The sequence below is a fragment of the Pectinophora gossypiella genome, chromosome 23 (genome assembly GCF_024362695.1).
Source record: "Pectinophora gossypiella chromosome 23, ilPecGoss1.1, whole genome shotgun sequence".
Taxonomy (NCBI): Eukaryota; Metazoa; Arthropoda; class Insecta; order Lepidoptera; family Gelechiidae; genus Pectinophora; species Pectinophora gossypiella.
Window position 1 is genome coordinate 2263949 of NC_065426.1, and position 25412 is coordinate 2289360.

General features: G+C 39.8%; 1 protein-coding gene and 1 long non-coding RNA gene across 2 annotated transcripts in view; one reads left to right on the forward strand and one right to left on the reverse strand.

Annotated features, from left to right (window-relative positions):
- The window catches only part of LOC126377433 (protein MTSS 1), a 225663-nt gene that overhangs the window by 122448 nt on the left and 77803 nt on the right, over positions 1 to 25412 (forward strand). The window contains exons 2-3 of the mRNA XM_050025176.1: positions 15995 to 16056; positions 24763 to 24836. Coding sequence (XP_049881133.1) covers positions 15995 to 16056; positions 24763 to 24836 — 136 coding nt within the window. The remainder of the gene's footprint in view (positions 1 to 15994; positions 16057 to 24762; positions 24837 to 25412) is intronic.
- LOC126377439 (uncharacterized) lies at positions 16547 to 22017 on the reverse strand. The gene is made up of 3 exons (XR_007567854.1): positions 21958 to 22017; positions 21013 to 21174; positions 16547 to 20380 (listed from the first exon to the last, which is right to left on the reverse strand). It is a non-coding gene; the product is annotated as an uncharacterized LOC126377439 (long non-coding RNA).

The window sequence follows — 25412 nt, forward strand, 5'->3', positions numbered from 1 at the left end:
TCTGACTACCCCAATAGAGGTATAGTCGCGAGCTTATGTATGTTATTATTATAAGGTTCATATTCAGATAAACTCTATCCATGTGTTGCGTCTGTATGTTGAAATTGAGTTGTGTCTGTGCTGTAAGTATAGTAAGTGGAGTATCACCACAAACTATGGCTCACCTTTTGTGCTGTCCTAAGTGCCCTAACACCTGCACTATTGAAGATCTGTACGAAGCCACTGACAATGCCGTAAGCGTGGCCAATTATTGGTCAGCAAAAATTTAGCTTCGATCGCCATCGACTCGCAAAGAAGAAGAAGTATATTTGTTTCGTTTATAGATAGGTAGGATTCAGAGCTGTAATAGCTGAGTTGTAAGAACGCTTGACTATCACGGTGTGGCCGTAGGTTCAAATACAGGACGGGCTTAAACCAATGATTTTAAAATTTTGATTTTTACTAAAGAGGAAGCAAATATAAAGCGAAAGTTGATGGTAGGGCTGGCAGAGGAAGACCGAGAAGGACTTTCGATGACCAAATTGGAGATGTCCTTAGAAAAGGTTTAGTACCATCTACTCTGAACAGGCGTGCGTGTATGAAGCGATTGATGAACGTGAAGGAAGCAAGAGAAGTATGTCAGGATCGAAGCAAATGGGATTCCATAGTTTCTACTTACCCCGGTGGGAAATAGGCGTGAGTTTATGTATGTATGTACTCGGACAATCGGGTGATTCAAGCCTGCTATGTCCTAACCAAATTAACAAAGGATAGTCACAAAGTGATTTTTGATGTCCTCACCGGGAATCGAACCTGGACCTCTAGTTTCTAAACCCCACGGTTTAACCACTAGACCACGGCCTGTTAAATCACAGGCTTTAAAACTAAGCTGAATACAATTTAATCACTTCAAAAAGAAACCTTACAAAGTGCTTCGGTATTGGTCTATCAAAGTCTAGTCGTTTAAACCAAGTAATCTCAGGGCAAATGACCGAACATAGGGGTTAGTCAACCCCCCCTAAAACACATCCCCCCACCACCCCTTATGTGACCGGGTTTAGACATTAATCCTGGCTCCACACCCACTGAGATTCGAGATGCAAACTACACTTGATTTTGGCTTGCTAATGCAATTTCAACGGTTCTATACGGTTTTAATTTGGCTTTTTTTGGCCTGTAATTTTGATGTGATTAGTATTTGTTACAAGTAGCTGTGCCGAATTCACTCAGAAGTTTCAAGCTGTTGCAAAATATTTTCGAATAATTTTCCATCAATCAATAATACTTTATTGCACAACGACATATACAAAGGCCATAAGCATACGAATAAAAAAAATAAGCGCAATAAACGTGCATTTTCTTACTTACATAATAAACATAATTTCGTTCGAATTTTTGTGGTTTTAATTATTTTAAATTAGGGGTAAACTCAATTTCAATACTAGGGGTAGTGACATTAAAAAGGTTAGGAACCACTGTTCTATACGTACTATTGTATAAATGCAAGGTACAACAACGTTGTGTCATCCGGGGGGGGGGGGGGGGGGGGGGGGATGTCCTATAATACAGGTTCCACCTAGCATAGGCATCGGCCCTCCACAAAGAGATGCTGTACTCTTAACTATAAGTCAATTGTTACTGTATTTGTCTTTTTGTGGATTCTAATAATAAACTTTACTTTACTTTATTATTCCTTATTCTATAACATAACGTATGTATCGCCTTAAAATATACTATTGAAGCGTAATGTCTACCTAGTGAGAGCTCTCAGCGCTCCCTATATGTGCGGTCAAGTAGCTAATACCATTTGCGGCAAATCAATAAGTAAAAAAAATCCACCATCATTACCTAATGTATAAAATAATGGCAGAGTTTCAAATGGAATGCTTAGAACACCCAAGAGAGTGATTCTTTATTCTATGCCCAAGACACTTCATCTTCAGCTATTAGTGAGCTAAATATTTCTAGATCCGATAAAAACATTTTCACAATCGTACCTACACACTTCACTAGTAGTATAATACTATCAATTTCACCAATGATGCGTAGGAGTGACGTCGACCGAAATTGACGACCGTTGCAACTGACAGACACAAATTGCTCGGTCATATTGCACAGGGTTGAATTTATAGCTGTCATTGAAGAATAATTTAAAGGATATTAGTTTCTGCATAAGTCAATGGCCCCGATTCCTGCAGACACCTAATTTTACTTTAAGTTATATCTGTCATTTTCTTATCCGCCTAAAAGGAAATCGACGGATGATTGACAGCTCTTAATTTTAAGAAGAATGAGTATAAATTAATGAATAACCCGGGCGAATCAAAAAGGTATCGCTGGTATGCAAACCGTTTGACGTGTGCTGTCAACATAATTCTGGCGGGTTATTGGCCAATGTAAAATTTTTAGACGGTTGTTTTAGATTTGTGCTTAAAATTGACGTGTGTTCCATAAATTTTATGCTTGTCGATTACCCGTCCCTTAAAATAAAATTAGATGGTGTTTACAAGAATTAGCACCAATGTGGTCCTACACCGCTGTGTGGCACCGGCTCGCTTCTGAAACAGGGAGAACCGGTTCGAATCCTGGTGCCGGACTTCGCCTGGGCTAGGTTTACCCCGTCATACATCACAAATGCGCGTGTACGATAACGTCAATGTGTGGTGTCTGTGAAAAACGAGGTTGTTTGTATGAAGTGTCCGGGGTGTGGTAGTTCTCCCGCCAAAAATATCTGTTGCAAACTTACTTTACATACTAACCAACTGCCTGAACCAATTTCTCATTACAAATCAACAGAACTGACCTACAAACCGCACTATTTACGTTTATGTTATAAACATTCGGTTTCATAACATAACAACCAGCAAACGTACCAATTTCCAATTTTGTACGTAGGTAAAGCATGGAATCACTGCATAGTATAAAACAAAGTCGCTTTAGCTGTCCCTATATCCCTATGTACGCTTAAATCTTTAAAACTACGCATCGGATTTTGATGCGGTTTTTTTAATAGATAGAGTGATTCAAGAGGAAGGTTTATATGTATAATAACATCCATTAAGTAGTAGAGAAATACTGTTATTTTAACTTATTTCCAGTCAGTATTTTTAATTAATTTATTAAATTATGTTTAGTTTACATAAATAGTGTGGTTCTATATAATATGGTATTAATGATGTGTAGTTTACATGAATAGAGTGGTTCAGATTGGATTATTGGGTCAGTTCTGTGGATATTGAATTATACAGGGTGTTAGTGACATCGTAACGAATACTGCAGGGGATGATTCAGACCATGATTGGAGTTAATACCAAGTGGAATTTTCCGTCGGAAAATTTATGTATTTCTATATCAACTCGGAATCATGGCCTGAATCATCCCTCAAAGTTTCCGTTACGATGTCACTAACATCCTGTATAATTCAATATCCACAGAACTGACCCAATAATCCAATCTGAACCACACTATTTATGTAAACTAAACATCGGTTTCATAATAACATTCACACATAATCCGACATCAAAGTTTGTATGTTTACGAAATGAAAATGTTTACCCTATGCTTGCAAACGTACGGGCTTGCTAGGTTCGCGGTGGATGTTATGGGTTTATTAGCCTCTCCACGCGGCTTTCATCCAGGAATAATCCCAAGACTTCGGCGTAAATAAACCGTTTTTTTTTTTAATATAATAGACTCCATAATAGACTCCAGAAACAGCCTCCGTGGTCTAGTGGTTAGAGCGTTAGGCTCACGATCTGGAGGTCCGGGTTCGATTCCCGATGGGGACATTGTCGAAATCACTTTGTAAGACTGTCCTTTGTTTGGTAAGGACTTTTCAGCCTTGAATCACCTGATTGTCCGAAAAAGTAAGATGATTCAATGCTTCGGAGGGCACGTTAAGCCGTCGGTCCCGGCTATTAGCCGTAAAAACACCTCCACCAACCCGCAGTGGAGCAGCGTGGTGGAGTATGCTCCATACCCCCTCCGGTTGATTGAGGGGAGGCCTGTGCCCAGCAGTGGGACGTATATAGGCAGTTTATGTATTATGTATGTATGTTATGTGTGACTCGCGGTTGACCACAATCTCACCTGATGGTAAGTGGTAGGGTGGATCACGGTTACCTAGCAAATGCTTATTCGCTCTAGCCTTGAAGACTCCCAGATTATAATGAGTCGGAAAAACAGACGACGGCAGACAGTTCCAGACCTTTGCAGTTCGCATCAAAAAGGAAGAGGCAAAACGCTTAGTGCGGATTGGTGGTATATGCACAACATAAGGATGAACGGCCTCCGTGGTCCAGTGGTTGAGTATTGTGCTCACGATCCGGAGGTCCCGGGTTCGAATCCCGGTGGGGACACATCACAAAAATCACTTTGTGATCCCTACTTTGGTTAGGACATTACAGGCAGATCACCTGATTGTCCAAAAGTAAGATGATCCGTGCTTCGGAAGGCACGTTAAGCCGTTGATCCCGGTTACTATTTACTGATGTAAGTACGTAGTCGTTACACAAGTCATGTCAGGGGCCTTTGGCGGCTTAATACCTGACACGAGGGTGGATGAGATTGGTTATCCACCTCACAACCCACACGATAGAGGAGAAGGATGAAATGGCTGCCGACGTCTAGTTGTCCGTAGATGGAATGGAGTGGGTGGAATTAACTCGTGAAGTTCCTGCGCACACTCACCGAAGTGTATCCTATAAAAGACCGACAGACAAGCTACCCTTCGTCTGTGTTCTATATAGAGATAGTATATGATTTAGGCCACCAAATAGAATATAATACTATGTATCAGAAAGGTAATTGCACCAATTATAACTATACAAAAAATAACTTAAAATAAAATTAAGAGGTGTCTGCAGGAATCGGGGCCATTGTGTATGTACGTATTTATGAAGGGCACAGGAACCCAAACTAGGAAGGTGTTGTGTTTTTGGACTCCTGGGGGGTTAAAAGGGCCACATCGAAGCAATTCATCTAAAAAAGCAATATTGCTATTTGACATTTGTTTGCATATGCGCAAAGGTCAAATTTCTCAAATGTCAAAAATCTGGTGTCCACCACTCGGAAACAGCTCTAAGATAATAAATGGGAGTGTTGTTTTAATAATAGGTACTTTCAAATTGTACCCTTATTTTAAGTTAGTGTAGACTGTATGTGAGGGAGTGTGTTTGTGTGTATCTGTATGTGAGAGGTTTGTGTGTGTCTGTGAAATAAAACGCTCATCATAATAAAACACAACGTTTATGCCACAGATGATATATCCCTTCGTTCGGTGTACATTAATTATAATTTACGTCCGCGTGTGAGGCGGCCTCGTAAAAACGTTTCCCCATGTTTTTTTATCACTGCTTTTTTTTTGAGGACGACTGTTTTGGGAGATCTTTGAATTTTTCTCGTACATGCAAACATGGTTTAATATTGTACACACGGTAATAAGGAAAGGAATTTATTTTCTGTGTTGTAGATAAAATAAATATCCATAGAAAACTGTAATTCTTAATTGGGAACTTCCATGGTATAGTGGCGAGAGCGTTGGTCCCTCGATCTGGAGATGCCGAGTTTGTTTCCCTGTGTGGTCATATTCCAAAATATCACTTTGTGATCCTTAGCTGGGTGCGACATTGCAGGCTGATCACGATTGTCCGAAAGTAAGATAATCTGTGCTTCGGAAGGCACCTAACCAAACTAGGAATCACGAAATTTTTGTGATACGTCCCCACCGGAATTCGAACCCGGGACCTCGGTGAGCCTAACGCTTTAACCATTGGACCATAGAGGCCGAATACACACAATTATTATTTACACTATCGATAGATCACTGATCACTTTCCTTTACAAAATGACAGGTATAATTACCAGTATTATACTGGTATAATACAACTGTGTGATACTACTGGTAGTATCAGTATTATTTCTTTTTATTTTGGTACAATAAGGTGTATTTGTATGATATAAAATAGATGGCGTCTACAGGAATAGCGTTTTCCTTATCGTTATGTTTATCCATGACACAGGCCTTTGGCCTACTATGGATATCGGCTGTTTAGTTAACTCACGGATGTACAATAACCCCTTGTCTGTAAAGTTCCCTGTATTCAACAGTGCTATTAGTTTTTTCAATAAAGTATATTATTATTATATTATGTTTCAAAAATAGAATTGCTAAAGCGGTATATAAAGCGAAAGTTGATGGTAGGGCTGGCAGAGGAAGACCGAGAAGGACTTACGATGACCAAATTGGAGATGTCCTTAGAAAAGGTTTAATACGATCTACTCTGAACCGGCGTCCGTGTATGAAGCGATTGATAAAAGTGGAGGAAGCAAGAGAAGTGTGTCAGGATTGAAGCAAATTGAATTCTATAGTCTCTGCTTACCCCGGTGGGAAATAGGCGTGAGTTTATGTATGTATGTGTATGTTTCAAAAACCGGAGTTTAGAACTGATCGATTCAAGTGTACAATCCCCTGTCTAATTGGGGATCTGACCGAAGGACTTTACTCGACTGATGCGACTCGAGTCCTCTTTATGTTTCGTTCGAAGCCAGAATACTGGGTTTATCTTTCATCCCTATTATTACAGTCCATTGGAATTTACTTCCTAAGTCCTTGGACCTTTTATTGTAGTGCCTAGAGTTGAATACTCTCTGCCGTTTGATAATGACATGGGATGAATGGAATGATTCTGTTTCGTCGTCCGGCCTCTGAAAATAAAAGTTTAGTAAGTTAAAAGTTACTGTTAGTAAGATGATCCGTGCTTCGGAAGGCACGTTAAGCCGTTGGTCCCGGTTACTACTTACTGATGTAAGTACGTAGTCGTTACATGAGTCATTTGAGGGGCCTATGGCGGCTCAGTAATAACCTTGACACCAGGGTTGATGGGGTTGGTAATTCACCTCACAACCCACACGATAGAAGGAGAAGAATATCAAAATTGGTTGCAAGTTGAAACTTGACACATAGCATCATGCCTGTAGAGGTGAAGGTATATACACCCACTGCAGCTTCTTTTCCCCGGCTATACAGGTTGTGAAAAGCTGCAGTAGTTTTAGGCGGATGAGACGTTAGTTATGTTATGTGTATGTTCATTTGTTTAAATGTAGTTCTGTGCAATAAAGTATATTTGATTTGATTTTGATTTGATTAAAAAATGACGATTGATGTACAGTCATGAGTACTAATATCATGTAGCCACTTTAGAACCCTGTCGCGTTATCATATTTGACATTTAATGAGACTTACGGTTTAATTTGTCAAAAATGTTAATGTGACATGGTTTCAAAGTGTATACTTATTAAATACGGCTACGTAAATTAAGGTAGGATCATCATCAGCCCGTTAACGTCCCCACTGCTGGTGCACGGGCCTTCCCTATGGATGTATAGGGAGATCGGGCCTTAAACCACCACGCGGGCCCAGTGCGGATTGATGGTTATTAACGACTGCTAATGCAGCCAAGACCAACGGCTCAACGTGCCTTCCGAAGCACGGAGGAGCTCGAGATGAAAACTTTTTTTTGTGGTCACCCATCCTATGACCGGCCTTTGCGAAAGTTGCTTAACTTCAACCATTGCAGACCGTTTACCGTTGTGCCACCGAGCTCCTCCTAAATTCAGGTAGGATTATGTGATAATGAAACTGTTTACCCTGTTAGTGTATCGGACTAACTCAGGTCAATGACTCTGCTGCGTTTACACCTCACGACTGTGGTACTGATGCGATATGTCTAAAAGTAATGAATTAAGTAGAAGAGCCGTGGTAGCTTGTTAGCTTGATTCTCACTGTGTCATCTCAGGTTCAATTCCCGCACGGGCCTAAACTAATGATTTTCGAATTCATACTTTGGATCATAAATATTTTTATGTGCTAATTATTTCGGTTACCGCAAAATCGATTTGCCCAAACATGGCCGTCTTTAGACGATAAGGCGGGTATTAGACGGGCATATTACAAAATGCCGGCACATCTCACGATCGGCCCAATTTAAGAATCGGCCCAAGACATAATATAGCTATTAGCTATATTTGAATTTATATGCATGTTTGGTGACGAGCCGTGGTAAAACTGATGGTAAAACGCTTGCCTCTCACTTTGAGATCGCAAGTTCGAACCCGAATTGTCGAATTTGTTTTCGAATTCATGATTGTATCATAAATGATTATCACGTGCTCAGCGGTGAAGGAAGTCCACATTCCCGAGAAATACATTTTCGGAGGTGTGTGATCTAACCTGTATTGGGCTGGTTTTCTCTTGGCGGGTTGGAAGGTCAGACAGGCAGTTGCTTCTGGAAAAAACCGGACCTGTAAAATCTTCAGGTTAGGTAAGCGGACCCTGTGAAAAACGGCATAATGCTAGGGGGATGATGATGTATGATGCCTAATAATATCGTATAGTGTAAAACAATTGTCGTGCGGAGCGGACGTTGGTATGCCTGAATGAACCCGGACGCTATTCGGACACTCCCGTGTTTGGGACATATCGCCCGGAGAGTCGGAACTACCCTTTGCCACGGTCGTATTGATTTTCGGACCCCAGTTTAGACTTTGAGTTTACAACCGAAAATTTGGTCCGGTTATTTATTTATTACGCTTACACAGCACATTAGTAGACATTTAAAATACTCAAACGGGGAGCGCCGCGGCCGGCTCGCCGCTTCAAACCCGCTACCGGACTTGCACTAATGATTTATTTATAAAAACATAACATAAAACATAAACGGCCTATACGTCCCACTGCTGGGCACAGGCCTCCCCTCAATCAACCGAAGGGGGTATGGAGCATACCCCACCACGCTGCTCCACTGCGGGTTGGTGGAGGTGTTTTTACGGCTAATAGCCGGGACCAACGGCTTAACGTGCCCTCCGAAGCACGGAATCATCTTACTTTTTCGGACAATCAGGTGATTCAAGTCTGAAAAGTCCTTACCAAACAAAGGACAGTCTCTCAAAGTGATTTCGACAATGTCCCCATCGGGAATCGAACCCGGACCTCCAGATCGTGAGCCTAACGCTCTAACCACTAGACCACGGAGGCTGTTTTTTTATAAAAACACCTATCCAAAAATTGGTTACAAGTTATTTTATAACACAAGCCCACGATTATATTCATTCATATTCAATTTGGGTAATCCGAGGTACATCCATCTCAAGATGAACTAAGTACCCACGTCTCACCGAGCTTTCTGTTAGACCAACGAGATAGGTGAGCCGTATCGCCGTCTATAATGGTCGAGCCACCTAGTGAAAGCTGCACTTAAGGTAAATCATATCCTTAAAGAAAAAATGCCTTATCCCTTTTATTAGCACCAATTGGATAATTGGATAATCCTGAAGTAAGATTAGCTCGTAATTCGTACACCGTAAACAGTGGGTTGACAAGGCAATGATTAGGGCTCGGCAAACAAGGACCCTTGGAGGTTTACGACGGAAGTAATTGCAAGTATAACCGAGCCTGCCCTGGGGTATTGTAGCTGTAAAACCTCGTCATCTTCTCTGCGGATTTTTATTTTTACGGCGCCATATTACGCCTTGAGGAGATAGGAGTCTAGTTAAGTTTTATATCTAATCCGCCGTACTAATAAAAAAATGTAAGTTTTATAACTAAAACCCGACTATGCCGTGGAAGCACAGTTGGTAGAACGCTTGCCTCTCACTATGTGGTCGCAGGTTAGAATCCAGCACAAGCCTAAACCAATGATTGTCGAATTTGTTTTCGATTTCATGTTTGGATCATAAATGATTATCGCGTGCTCAGCGGTGAAGGAAAATATCGTGAGGAAACCCACATTACCGAGAAATGCATTTTTGGATGTGTGTGACCTAACCTGTATTGGGCTGGTTTCCCTTCCCGGGTTGGAAGGTCAGACAGGCAGTCGCTTCTGTGAATAAACGGACCTGTCAAATCTTCAGGTTAGGTAAGCGAACCCTGTGAAAAAGGCGGGATAATGCTATGAATAACTTAAACCCGACTACGGAAAATTCGCGCTCTAAAAAGTATGAAACAAGAAAAATGTCTGAAATAATTCCGAATAGTGATGTTTAAGAGATAGCCGTGGTCGTGTGCCAATCTGTCCTAAGAGTTTGCTGACCACCACCTCACTTTGTAGTCTGTCTGTCGGTCAAAGCATGCGAAAAAGAAATGTATTTGCGATATCAAATTTATTTGCAGTTGGTAAACTAATCGCGACTTATGTCGATGTAAGGAGACAATCGGTTTTCAAAGGCAAATTCAAAGCCTCAGAACTCAATGCGCGAGTCGGGTTCGCAGTTGACCGGATTTTTCTCGTGGTTGCCTGGAATACTCCGTCAATATAGTATGCCGGCATGGTGAAAATACACCCCGGACACTTCATACAAACAAACAACCTCGTGAACAACCTGACACCATACGATTCAAGTGTACAGTATGTTCGGGGGGGGGGGGGGGTAAACTTGGCTCAGACGCTGGCGGGGAGCGGAGTGTCACCGTTCTATACGTAGTATTATTCCTTATTCTATGGTGGAAGTGAGGCCAGTGCCCAGTAGTGGGACGTTTATAGACGGTTTGTGTACGTTACCGGCGTGGAATGCGGAATACCCAACTGCATGCGCTGGAACAATGCATTGTTAGCGGTAGATTTACATAGTTATAATTACGTTAGCATTGTGCGACTTCAGGATTTTTTGTTCGTGAGTAAAAGGTCGATTGCTGAGCATCGGAATTCAGTATCGTTACCTTATAGCATAGAATAAGGAATAATACTACGTATACAACGGCAACTCTCCGCTCCCCACCAGCGTCTGAGCTAGGTTTACCTCACCCCCTCTCAAGCACAGTTTAGACTTTAATCGTAGGGCGTCAGACGTCACACACACAGATGCGAGTGTATGATAATGTCAATGTGTAGTGTCTGTCTAAAACGAGGTTGTTTGTATGAAGTGTTCGGGGTGTGCTTATAGCTAACTGATTGATGAATGTGAAGGCAAGAGAAGTTTACTACTAACATTCATCAATCGTTTCACCCACGCACGTTAGGGTAGATCGCACTAAACCTTTTTAAGGACTTCAATTTGGTCAATGTACGTCCTTGCCCAGGGTTACGGGTGACGACCTCAACGGTTGCAGATTCGGAGATGGGCAGGACAGGGCAAGTCACAGGGACTATAACCTGGAACCTGACAGAGGGTAGCAGTAACTCTCAGTACTTTTCAGAGGCGGAGGACAGGAGTTCTGGTACGGCTTTGAAATAGACTACTCTGTGCGCCATCCCACTCGCGACAGATAGAGTACTGCGGGGCGGAAGGCAAGAGGGAAACCACTACCATATTTTTCCCTAAAAAGTTGTATGGAGAGGAATGCTACATCGACAAGAGCGTGGCTCTTAAATTAGTGATGTGAAGTCCTTCTAGGTTTTCCTCTGCCAACCCTACCAACAACCTTCGCCTTATATATAGCTTTTGTAATCCTATTATCCTAAAAGAGAATAATGAATAGATAATAGTGTAGGTAATGTATATTCTGATGAATACAGCGAATTCGTTAATTTCGCTTTGCTTAATTAATACATTGAAACGGCTTTGCTTTCACAAGCGGAAATTGAAAATCTGCTTTTGTTGCAGTTACTATTAATATATTGTCTATAATTTAATTACTATTGCACTTATTATAGGATTCATTATTATTTTGATTCAATACGTGAGTCAAACGTAAAAACTTAATACTTATAAGTTTACTTAACCAAGTTTGTTTTCAACTATGATCACTATTGTCTTTTTAAGAACAACTGTTTAAATAAAACTCCAGAATCAGTTCGGAAAATCGTTAAAGTTATATATAGTGATTAGTGAACAGTTAACTTAAGAGGTTGCCGGCTGACTTGAAAGGAACGTGTCAAAAGCGCCGTCCCTGTGACGAGTCCCGCGCTCCTGTGTCATGATTATTATTATTGTAATCTGTGAGAACCCATAATTATGTTAGCAGAGAGTTCCGAGATTATATTTAAACTGGCTGTTGAAAACGAATTTTAACGTTTGTATGATATCTCGTTTGTACGTCACGTTTGTATGATATGATTGAGGAGCTCGGTGGCGCAGCGGTAAACGCGCTCGGTCTGCGATTGTTGAAGTTCAGCAACTTTCGCAAAGGCCGGTCATAGGATGGGTGACCACAAAAAAAAGTTCATCTCGAGCTCCTCCGTGCTTCGGAAGGCACGTTAAGCCGTTGGTCCCGGCTGCATTAGCAGTCGTTAATAACCACCAATCCGCACTGGGCCCGCGTGGTGGTTTATGGCCCGATCTCCCTATCCATCCATAGGGAAGGCCCGTGCCCCAGCAGTGGGGACGTTAATGGGCTGGTGATGATGATGATATCTCAATCATCCCCTTACGGATTGTTTGTTTCAAAAACGTTTTTGTGCTTCAATAAAAATAAATATAATAAAATAAAAATCATCAGCCGTACGACGCCCACTGCTGGGCATAATAAAAATAAAAATATTTATTTCAAATAGCCTAATACACAGGTAGCTAAAAAAAAACAAATTTTACAATGTGTGGCTGTTTCAATTTTACACAAGTAAATGACCTCTGAACTCCCAAAATAGAGTGAATCTTGGCTTGTGCAAAGCTTTAACTTTGTAGTCCCAAAGTTTTTATACTCCCAAAATTTAGTATAAGTTCGCAGTAGAGCAGCGTGGTGGATTATGCTCCTTACCATCCGGTCGATTGAGGGGAAGCCTGCGCCCAGCGATGGAATGTATATAGGCTGTTTATCTTGCTTTAGTCGGTTTAAATCCTTTGATGGGTTTGCTCTTGGCCCCAGACTTGCCCAAAGGCATCGACGATGCCTAAGATGGAGCGAGCTCGCCCCGAAGGTGCCTGTAGACTCTGGCATTGAAAGCACCTGGGTTATATGCATTCGGAAATACAGAAGACGGTAGAGAATTCCAGTCCTTCAAAAATAGAACACAACAAATCTACAATTCAAATCGCTAATAACCTCTTTCTTTTTTGAAGTCTGTTAAAAATGATTATTAGAAAGTTGTACGTCAGAATTAATCATTAGCTCGAACAATAGTCGTGGACAATACGCGACTGTTGACGAATGGAGGCGACAAAATGACGGATGGAGTCGATCTATTGTCATTGTCATCAAGTGAAATGACTGTGGGTTAGAGCTTGTTGGTGCTGGTGCGAACAGCCATCATGGGAGCGTTTTCATCATCTCCCTAGCATTATCCCGTTTTCACAGGGTCCGCTTACGAAACCTGATGCTTTGACAGGTCCGGTTTTTTACAGAAGCGACTGCCTGTCTGACCTTCCAACTCGCGAAGAGAAGACCCAGCTCAATACAGGTTAGGTCAGATACTTCCGAAAACGCATATATAGTTCTCGGGAATGTGGATTTCCTCATGGTGTTTTGCTTCACCGCTGAGCACGTGCTAATTAATTAATTATTTATGATCCAAACATGAATTCGAAAAAAAAATCGACAATCATTGGTTTAGGCATATGCTGGATTCAAACCTGCGACTTCAAAGTGAGAGGCAATCGTTTTACTAACTGGGCTACCATGGCACCACGGATCATGGGAGCGTTTTATGTACGCGTAATCTGAGATTTTGAGAGTGTTGAGATTACAACACTCTATATAAAAATCTCATTTTTATCGTGTGCTGTCTAACGTATAAGTGCGAGTGAAACGGACAGCTCGCGCGCATGTCGTGGCCATATCGTAAAATTGAATTTCATGAAATGGTCATATTTCATAAAATGGCCAACTGAAGTTGACCATATCGTTGAAACGTTTGGCCATATCGTTAATGTAGGCGGTGTTCATGTTATGTGGTGTAATAAAAATGCGAATAGTCGGTTAATTTCTTAGGATCAAAATTATGTACATATTCAATACGGAAAATTGCACAATTACATTGATTCATCGATTATAATATCAATCAAGTTTTAAATATAATCGACACCAGCGCCACTACCGGTGGATAATGTTACTAATTTTACGATATGCTTGCCAACGTTTGGCTATATCATGAAGTAATCATGCATTTAGTTGATCAAATCGTTAAACGTTTTGTGTTCATTGATTTGGCCAAACTACATCATGATGTGGCCAACGAATGATATTCTATTTCATGAAATATGACCATTTCAAGAAATGATCGAGCACATCATGAAATGATCAATTCTATGATCTGGCCATGACATATACATAAACAGCCTATATACGTCCCACTGCTGGTCACAGGCCTCCGCTCAATCAACAGCAGGTGGTATAGAGCATACTCCACCACGCTGCACCGCTACTCTTAAGTACAATTAATTCATGGCACGTACGTCTATGCTTAGATTTTATCCTGTCTTATAAAATAACGCCAGCATGATGGCCTCTGCGGTCCAGTGGTTGAGCGATGCGCTCACGATTCAGAGGTCCCGGATTCGATTCCCGGTGGGGACAAATCACAAAAATCACTTTGCGATCCCTAGTTTGGTTAGGACATTACAGGCTGAGCACCTCATTGTCCAAAAAGTAAGATCCTTGCTTCGGAAGGCACGTTAAACCGTTGGTCCCGGTTACTACTTGCTTACTGATGTAAGTACGTAATCGATACATGAGTCATGCCAGGGGCCTATACTATAGCTGCTCAATAATAACCCTGACACCGGGGTTGATTAGGTTGGTAATCCACCTCACAACCCACACTATAGAAGAAGAAGAAGAACGCCAGCATCGCTTGTCGCTTTGCTTGTCTTGCAATCTTCTCGGTTTCACGGTTCATGATGATTCGGACTCATTTTAGGCTCATTTATTTCATGACGACTAAGGTCACATTCATGGTAATTTCTTAGCATAAGTAACCACTTCTGTTGCTTATTTCGTCTTGGGTCGTTTTGTATTTTCGAATTTGTGTACACCCTAGCTTCGAGCATTAATGAACAGTAAATTATACAAGATAGTTATATAAGACACACACACACACACACACACACACACACACACACACACACACACACACACACACACACACACACACGCACACACACACTCATCAATTAAATTTCTTAGTTTAAAACTTAAACATGCATACATATAGGTAACTAATGTTAAGACATCCGGGAAGTACATCTGGAGCACTGGTGATCCCGAAACACAGGCTCTGGCTTATCTCGGGCGCCAGTCTCCACTCGTACATACCCTTCAATTGTGCATTATTTTGTGAAACCCATTTATGTACATTGTGGAGAACAAATAAAAAGATCTTTATTATTATTTATCTTTATAGTACCATGTCACATTAACTTTTTTGACAAATTGAACGACATACAGTATATAATGCCAAACATATTAGTGCGACAGGGTTCTAACGTGAGTGCATGGTAATCCTCAGTACTACACATAGGTTTCATACAAATTCCCGATTGTCGAGGCTTGTTCGGGTACAAAGGCGGTTGCAGTTTTTTGTAATTTCTTCTCAGCCATAACACCTTGCTAAATGACGTAGATTCAGAAATGTTACCTAAATAATTAACCTTCAACAAGTTTATATCTTCTTCTTCTTATAATATAAGAAGTACAGTAAGTTTATCCATGATAATTACGTTGAATAAATGATTCTGATTATGACCTTCACTGCGGATGCTACTTCTGTGTTAATGTTAATCATATACTATTTTTTTTTAAGCGTGATCGTGAGCGTTAGGCTCACGATCTAGAGGTCCGGGTTCGATTCCCGATGGGGACATTGTCGAAATCACTTTGTGAGACTGTCCTTTGTTTGGTAAGGACTTTTCAGGCTTGAATCACCTGATTGTCCGAAAAAGTAAGATGATTCCGTGCTTCGGAGGGCACGTTAAGCCGTTGGTCCCGGCTATTAGCCGTAAAAACACCTCCACCAACCCGCAGTGGAGCAGCGTGGTGGAGTATGCTCCATACCCCCTCCGGTTGATTGAGGGGAGGCCTGTGCCCAGCAGTGGGACGTATATAGGCTGTTTATGTTTTTATGTTTATGTTATTTTTTTTTTACAGAACAGTGCGCCGATGTGGGAGGAGTTTATATCGAAGGCAACCAAACTCCACTCAGCATTGAAGTAAGTTACCAATTAGTTACTAATTAGTAGTTACATTAACAACACTGGTCTAGGACCGGGTGAGACCCAGCGAACCCCACTTGTCCGATCTAGTGGTTAACGCCAGCTGAGGCAGACATAAAAAAAACAAAACATTTTCAGTTGCCTATCTTCTTCTCTCTCTCTCTCTCTATTTAAGAGCTGCGCTCTTGTCGGTGGAGTAATCGCCATTCCTCTCTTCTTCCCGCCAAAACCTTCACCTCCCGATACGACACGACCTGCACCTTCTCTTTTATTTGTTTCATAAATGTTATCCTAGGTCTACCCCTTCCTTCTTCCTTCCTTTTTTGCCTATCTTCTTACGTGTCGTCAAAACCGACAAAGGGATCCTGTACAACTTCTGTTGGGCTGAAGGGCTGGTGTGTGATGGAGATGCGTTTGAAGAAAACCACGATTTGTTAGTAGCACTTTCAAGTATAATTTTATAAGTAATTATTAGTACAATGCGAACGATGTTCGATAAATCAAATATGGCGAATTATATTATAAAAAAATTATGACAGCTATAAAAAGAGTTGGTTGTCAAATTGACAGCCAAAATTACGTTTGTAATGTTGGTGTTTCCAACATATTGCGGCCTACAAAGAACCTAAATATAACAAACATTTATAAACTGAATCTTAATGAACAAACTACACTTATTTATAAAACTAAGTCTTAATAAACAAAATTGTTTAACAACAGAGAGAGTTTCATTTAAACAGAAATCAAACTAATTATTTAATTCTAATTAATGTCTTAATTAAATCATAATTAAATCTTAATTTATTGGCAGTTGACAAACTTTGGTTACAGATCGCCTATGTGTTTTGCCATTGGCAGTTTTTACTTCAACCGCACGAACTAAACCATCAGAACCTGGAAAAACATTTATTACTCGTGCCATAGGCCAATACATGGGCGAGCTGTTATCATCTTTTAAAATAACTAGAGAACCGATAGCAACATTGGGTAACATATTTTTCCATTTTGGTCTACTTTGTAGAGTATTTAAATATTGATTACTCCACACCTTCCAAAACGATTGTTTAAGATCATTACATTTCTGCCAAAAGGTTAATCTATTATTAGAAATGTTGGTTACATCTTTTTCAGGATATGAATTCAAGGCAGTACCTATCAAAAAATGACCAGGTGTTAGATATGAGTAATCGGTAATATCATTAGACAATGGTAACAGAGGTCTACTATTTAAAATAGCCTCTATTTCATACAAGACAGTTATTAATTGTTCAAAAGTAAGTAACGACCTTTGTACTACTCGTTTTAGATGGAATTTGGTGCTTTTAACAGCGGCCTCCCAAAGGCCACCAAATACTGGTGAATAACAAGGTATGAAGTGAAAGTTTATACCTTTTTCACTACTAAAGTCTTGTACCTGATTTTGGTGTTCTTTGGAATTATACAATTTATGTAACTCTGAGTTAGCACATTTGAAATTAGAAGCATTGTCGCAGTAGACATCCGTTGGAAGTCCTCTACGTGAGATAAAGCGCCTAAATGAAGCTAAAAATGTTTGTGTTTTTAAATCAGAACACAACTCTAAATGTACGGCCTTTGTGGTGAAGCATACATACACGCAAATGTACCCACTACCTACTATTGACCTACGCATCGTCGATTGTTTGACTGACACGGGACCACAAAAATCTAATCCAATTTTTTGAAAAGGACGACATACATTTATTCTGTCGTGTGGCAACGAGCCCATTAACTGCTCAGAAACCTTTTTCTTGAGTTTCCAACATATTACACACTTATGGGTAACCTTTTTAATTTCACGCAAAGCATTTACGATCCAAAACTTTTGATTTATTGATGACAATAGTAGTCTAGGTCCTGCATGTAAATTTTTTATATGCTCGCTTCTAATAATTAGTTCTATAAGACGGGAACCTTTAGGCAGGATAAGTGGATGCTTTTGCGAATATGGCAAGCTTGATTTTTCAAGTCGACCACCCACTCTTAACATGCCATTATCATCAACAAATGGATGCAACGATTGTAGGTTACACTCTGAGAGAGGTTTGTTATTACTAACATTATGAATTAAGTCCTTCATATGTCTTTCTTGTTCATACTTTACTATTAACAATAATGACTTTTCTAGCTCCTTAGAAGTGAGATAGTTACATTGAACCCTGTCCAAGTTTGTGCGTGTATTTTTACAGAATCGGAGTATATATGCTAGTACTCGCTGCATTTTGTGCAGGTTAGAGAACTTGTCTAAAAAATTTAGATTCAAAGGTACATGGGTGGTACATACCAAGGTATGTGCTGGCTCCTTTTTCGACTCTGGAAGATCCTCCATGACTGCAGGAACATTACAAGGCAAATCATACTCACTTGTGTGGAGAAATCCAGGGCCTTTCCACCAGAGTGGGTGAGACTCGAACTCGTGCGGGAGGAGACCTCTACTTAAGCAATCTGCAGGGTTATCTGTAGTGTTTATGTAAGACCAAGTGCACCTTTGTGTATTTTGTGTAATTTCCTTTACACGGTTAGCAACATACGTGTTTAGTTTTATGATGTCAGTAGCAATCCATGCTAATACGATTTGTGAGTCAGAATATAAAAATACGTTATTTATTTTAAATTTTAAAGATAATGTTTTGTGTACCTTAGCACAAAGTTTGGAAAGTAGTAAAGCAGCATTCAATTCCAATCTTGGTGTTGTGAGGTTGTTATTGAGTGGATTAATTCTCGATTTAGCGCATAACAAAGAAACTTTAACATTCCCTGCGGCATCAATGACTCTGAGATAAATGCAGCACCCATAAGCAACTGTGCTTGATGCGTCAGCAAACCCAATTAATTGAAAGCAAACTGACATGTCTAAGCATATGTACCTATTGATATTTATAGGATTCATTTTAGTTAAGCTATCATAATAATCAAACCAAGTCTTTTTTAGGTCACCTTCAACCTTTGTATCCCAATCAACACGCGACTTCCATAAATTTTGTATAAAAAGCTTAGCTGAAACAACAATTGGACCAGCCAGGCCCAATGGGTCGAAAAACTTGCTGATGAAGCTCAGGATTTCGCGTTTTGTTTGGGGTACATTTCCTTCTGAAACAGGAGAGGCAAGGATAAGATTATCTGACTTCACATTAAATTTAATTCCTAATGTTTTCAATAAAAGATCATTTTTTTGCAATTCAATATCATCAAAATATTGTTTTTCTAATGGTATATTTTGTAACAATTCGGGAGAATTAGATGACCATTTATGTAACTTAAAACCTCCTAAATCCATGATTCTACAAAGCTGTTCCTTTGACTCTATCAATGACTCTATGGATGAAGCAGTTCCTATTACATCGTCTACATAAGTCTGATTTTTTAAAATAAATGCAGCTTGTGGATGATCTTTGTAATAATTTTCGGCTAATTCCATTAGACAACGAGTTGCTAAATAAGAAGAGCTTTTCATACCGTAAGTAACGGTATTCAACTGTAAACAATCCAAATTATCTGTTGGAATGTCTCTCCAAAGAATATTTTGTAGAGATCTGTATTTTTCATCAAGCTCTATAGCTCTGAACATATGTTTAACATCTGTAATGAATATGTATTTCTCAAGCCGTGACAAAATTAAAACATCAAAAAGTTCGTTTTGTACGACAGGTCCATTCAATAATATATCATTTAAAGCTATCTTTTTACTACCTTTCATTGAAGCATCAAACACTGTTCTACATTTAGTGGTTCTTTTGTCCATACGTACAACAGGATGATGAGGCAGAAAATAAACAGGGTCCCTATCAAGATTGTATTGATTAATATCAATTTTTGTGGCATGGCCCAGGTCAATATATTCATGAATAAAGTTGGAATAAAGATCAAGTAGAACTGGGTCTTTTTGCAATCTTTTTTCTAAGTTATAAAACCTTTTTAGAGCTAAATTGAGAGTGTCACCCAACATTTGGTTAACGGAGTCAAGTGGCAACTTTAGTGGCAGTCCCACTGTGAATTTATTGTTCTCAAGTGTTACAGATTCCTTAAATTGTTGTTCACAAGTTTCATGTTCTGAAAGCTTTTCAGGATATATTTCTGGAACTGATTCAGTTTTCCACAGTTGGGTGACGCTGTCATGAATATTGTGATCACATGTTTTGCAAAATAATGTTACCGGATTTGAAGCAGCAGGGATGTTTGGTAAGTTACCGGCTACAATGAAACCAAATTTTGTTTCTAGAAGTGAAGGTGTAGATGCAGAGGCTGGTGTAGGTACATGCAGTGCAGGCTGTAGCGTTGATGTTTCATGTTGCGTGCTCAGCACCTGAAAAAACACATCAGCTCCCAATAAAATTTGCACTTCACTTGGTTTATGAAACTCATTATCAGCAAGGATGATATTCGGGGGCAACTTGAACTTGGTCAGGTCGACTTCCTGCTGGGGTAACTTGGTGGTTATTTTGTTCAGAACAAAACATGAAACCTGAATGTTAAATTCATTGTTTAATGAATGTAATTTAATTGGCACATATTGGCTTAAGTGACTAACACTGTTGTCTATGCCTATAACGTTTGAATTTGTTTTTTGTGGTTTCAAATTTAATAATTTCACAAGGTCTGACTTTATAAAAGAAAGTTGAGAACCACTGTCTAGCAGAGCCTTGACATGCAGTTCTATGCCATTATCAGCAATTATTTTTACTTTCACAGTTGGCAATAGGACTTGTGTACCTTCTGTTTTCGATACCAAGGCGACAGGTGGTAATTGCTGATCTTGATGTAACAATGTGTTATGCTTTTTTCGACAAATATCACATCGAAAATGATATCTGCATGGTTTAGCATGTTTGTTTAAACATGTAGTGCACAAATTATGCTCTGTAGCAAATTCAGTTCGATCAGAGACATTCATCAATTTAAACTTGGGGCAAGAAAACAATTTGTGTTGTAACTTACATAGCAAGCAGCTCACTCCTGGCGCCGGGTCTTCAATCGCCTTCAAGGCAGTAGCCGAGGCATTGTTCTCCCGTCCGCGGTGGTTAAAACCTGAACTTGCAGGAGGTGGCTTCGTCAATTGCATGGCGGCAGTGGAATTTTCCAGAGCCAGCGCACGTTTGTCTAGAAATTCAATAAGGGTGGATAGGGATGGTTCTTTGGTGTCTAAAGTTAATTGAAACTCCCTACTACACAAAGCATCTAATTTCCTCAATATCACACACAATGTCATTGGACAGGTTTCAATATCTATATTTAGATTTTTTAATGCAGCCTTTTGCTGTTTAATCGTTGAAACAAACTGTCTAAGAATAGGGGCATTTGTTTTTGTTAATGGTTGAATATCAAGTAACAAATTCAAATGTTCCATTTTAATTTTAAACTCATTGTTGTAACGTTCATCTATGATTTTTAAAGCTTCATCATAACTACTTTCCAACATTGGCAAGTTCTTTATTAGGTTATAAGGTTCACCTTGTAAAAACATTTGAAAATAATAGAATTTTTGTATTTTTTCCAATCTTTTGTCCTTATGTACCACTGCATTAAATATACCTATGAATGTTTTGTATTCTGTATATTTTCCTGTAAACGTAGGTATATTTATTGGAGGCAAATTGACAGGCAATCTTGAGATCGGGTCACTAACCGGCTTTTCGTCTTTTGAAAGTTCCCTATTCGATAACAATTGTTTTATTTTAACGAGTGAGTTCATGTATTTCTGCTCAACAGTCACGTCCATGTCAAAACTTGGATCTACAGATATAATTTGTAGAAGACACTCTTCATACTTGGTAAAGTGAGCGCGGAGGCGCTCTTCTTTGACTTGAACGATAACTGCTGTTGCAGTTTCTGCAGTTAGTGTCTCGACCTCGTTTGCTAACCTAGAAACCCAAGATTTAATACCTTTTAGTCGTTGTTTCAAAGCGGTAATCGAAGTTGTTTGCTCACAATCTTGATCGGCAGACATGGTGGTTTATGTTACGCACAACTTACAACAGTACTATAAAACTATTGAAAAACAGGGCACAAAGGCACTTATTATTTAAATCGTAGAAGCAGTAAAGGCACTTATTATTTGTATTGCTAGTTTTCTTAAAATTAATCTTAAGTTAAAATTTACAGCTCGAGTTTCAACAAGCACGAAAAAGTGAAAAAAAAATGGAATTCGGTTGAATTCCTGTTATAGGTCCGACGTGGCGTCCTTTTTCTTGAATTAGCCAATGAAATAATTTCCTTTGCGTGTTGGCCAATAAAATAGAAATTCTTTCCGGGTAGGCTGATATGCGGAATTCTGCTTGCTGATTGGTGGACGGGCGTCATGCAGCAACGCGTCATAACGCGTGATTCGCCGGAAAATTTCAATTGACACTTGTTCCGTCGGCGGCAAATTCAAGTATGTAGTTTGACGTTTTAAAAAGCAGGGTCGGCAAACGGCAAAGAATAAAATGTATTGAGCCTTACGTGATTGCGTAATTTTGATGTTGATTAATGGATTCCAAACCTGTTGATGAGCTTGATAAAAGACGTAATTCGTTGAAATTTTGCAAAAAATCACTGATATCTTGCGTTCTTCTGTGTTTTGGTAGGTAAAATTGACGAGTTTTTGCAGGCGGGCAGATAATATTTATGACTTGCACTCGCCCCTCGTATATGAAACGTAGGCGTACTCAAACCAAATATTTATTACACTGCACTCTGTAGAACAAATCGATCTGTGGCGTTGTGGCGGATGTAGCTTAATCCTGGCGTATATTTAGGTACTACTGCACAGAACAAAAGGGCGTTGTCCACGACTGCACACTGGTTTTCTTCGGTCCGTATTTCCTTGTTCTCGCTCGAAGGACCATGTACAACTTCTGTTGGGCTGAAGGGCTGGTGTGTGATGGAGATGCGTTTGAAGAAAACCACGATTTGTTAGTAGCACTTTCAAGTATAATTTTATAAGTAATTATTAGTACAATGCGAACGATGTTCGATAAATCAAATATGGCGAATTATATTATAAAAAAATTATGACAGCTATAAAAAGAGTTGGTTGTCAAATTGACAGCCAAAATTACGTTTGTAATGTTGGTGTTTCCAACAGATCCTTTGTAACATACTGGACTTTTATACAGGGTCTTAGTGGCATCGTAACGAAAACTTTGGGGGACGGTTCAGACCATTCCATTTACGCAAAAGTATAAAACTGAAAATCACAAAAATTTTCATATTTCCGACAGGCAATTCCATTTGATATCAAAACAGAATCATGGTCTGAATCATCCCCCTCAGTATTCGTTACGATGTCACTAACATCCTGTAATTGAATTCTTGAATAATGCTTTTGTTATTATATCCTCCTCCGGTCCAGGTTTCTAGGGACAATAATTAAACAATGGCTTTGGATATTAAAAGGACTTTATGCATTAAGTCCATGTTATAAATCTGGTCGATGGCCTGATTCTGTTACTTCCCATCGAATCTCCTCCTGATAAGTTGTGGTTCCGCTCGTCCCATTTTAGGATATGTACGTGAATTTGTGTATGTATGCAGAACCCGTAAACCATCCAATATCATGCAAATCCTGACGTCCCAAATGCAACAATGAACGATCATTCAGCGGCAATTGGTCGCCATCTCGAATTGACGTGCAGTCTCTTGTTATTGAGCTTGCAATCATTCAATTCTGGCTTGCATATTCCTGACAACCTATACAATGTGTTAGTGACATCGTAACGAATACTGAGGGGGATGATTCAGACCACGATTCTGAGTTAATATCAAATGGAATTTTGCGTTGCAAAGTTCATGATTTAATTTCCAATTCTATACTTTTGCGACTGTAAATTCCACTTGATATTATCTCAGAATAATGGGTTGAATAATTCCTCTCAGTATTCGTTACGATGTCACCTACGCACCGTACAAGTACGTACAGGTAGCCATACGAGTGTGTATCGGTGTTAGATTGATTCAGACCATGATGATTGATGAAAATTTTAGTGCACATGCATTTTTTTTGCGACGGAAAATTCACCATCAGAATCACCCTTTAAATTTTTCGTTACGATGTCACTAACACCCTGTATTACTCAAACACGTACGTAAAGACACACACGTATCAATATTGAGGTGAGCAAAACCATAAGCGCATCCCGGACATCCCATACAAAAAAATACCGTGCGCCACGTAACGCATAACTGCAAGCGAGTCACGAATAGCCATTGCGACCCTGTTCGACCAAGTCCCTAATTTAAAAATCTCTAAATCAATCCGCTTGTTAATATCCAGTGTCTTTTTGGAATAAAGCTCTATGACATACTGTACGGCTCCTATTTTGTATGTGAGCTCACGGTTACTTATTAGATGCAATGGAGTCTCTTCTACTTTCAAACAGAATCTGCATAAAGGGGACTCAGTTAGTGCCATTCTATGTACGTGCCTTTGAGTCTGCAGTGACCGGTGAGAGTCCTTATTAGGTATTTTACCTGCCCCCTAGCATAGTATAAGGAATAATACTACGTATGCTGAGCTAGATTTACCTCACCCATCGGTCTTACTTTAGTTTTCAATCGTATGGCCTCAGTCGTCACACACACAGATGCGCGTGTACGATAACGTCAATGTGTAGTGTCTGTGTAAAACGAGGTTCTTTGTATGAAGTGTCCGGGGTATGCCCTCAGTAAGAACGTAGGTATGTTTGTAATAAGAAATGTTTGTTTCAGATCGGCTCTAGTCGCTATTGCTGCTTTTCTGGATGCGTTCCAGAAGATAGCAGACGCTGCGACCAATGCTAGAGGTGAGTCTATATTCTTCTTCTAACACAGACGAAGGAGTAGGTAGAGTAGTTTAGTATGACACCCACTCCAGTAGGGCTGACATGCGCAACGTGATAAAATTATCTATCCATTCAATACATTTTATCGAAATCGATAAGTTCTTTTTTCCCTAACATGCGTGCCGCGTGATTTTGTTCGTATTTTGACAGAACGACATGGCTTATTTGGATTCATATATTAACCGACAAAACGACATAATTATATCGTCAGAATCGATGATTCAAAATTTTATCATGTTGCGCATACTGGCCAGCTATAAGTCCCATGTAATAGGGGGCGAGCCTATTGCCATTAACCGGGTACAAATCCCGGAAACCACGTGATATCAATTATCTATGATCCAAACATAAATTCAAAATTCAGTGGTTTAGAGCCTGGTTCGGGATTCGAACCTGTGGCATTAAGATGTAAGTCAAGCGTTCTCTGATCAGGTGCCTGTTTAATAAAAATTACAATTGTAAATTACAATGACAATTTGATGTACATTGCGGAGTGTGTGATCACGAATATTTTGCAGTATCATATTAGCTACGCAA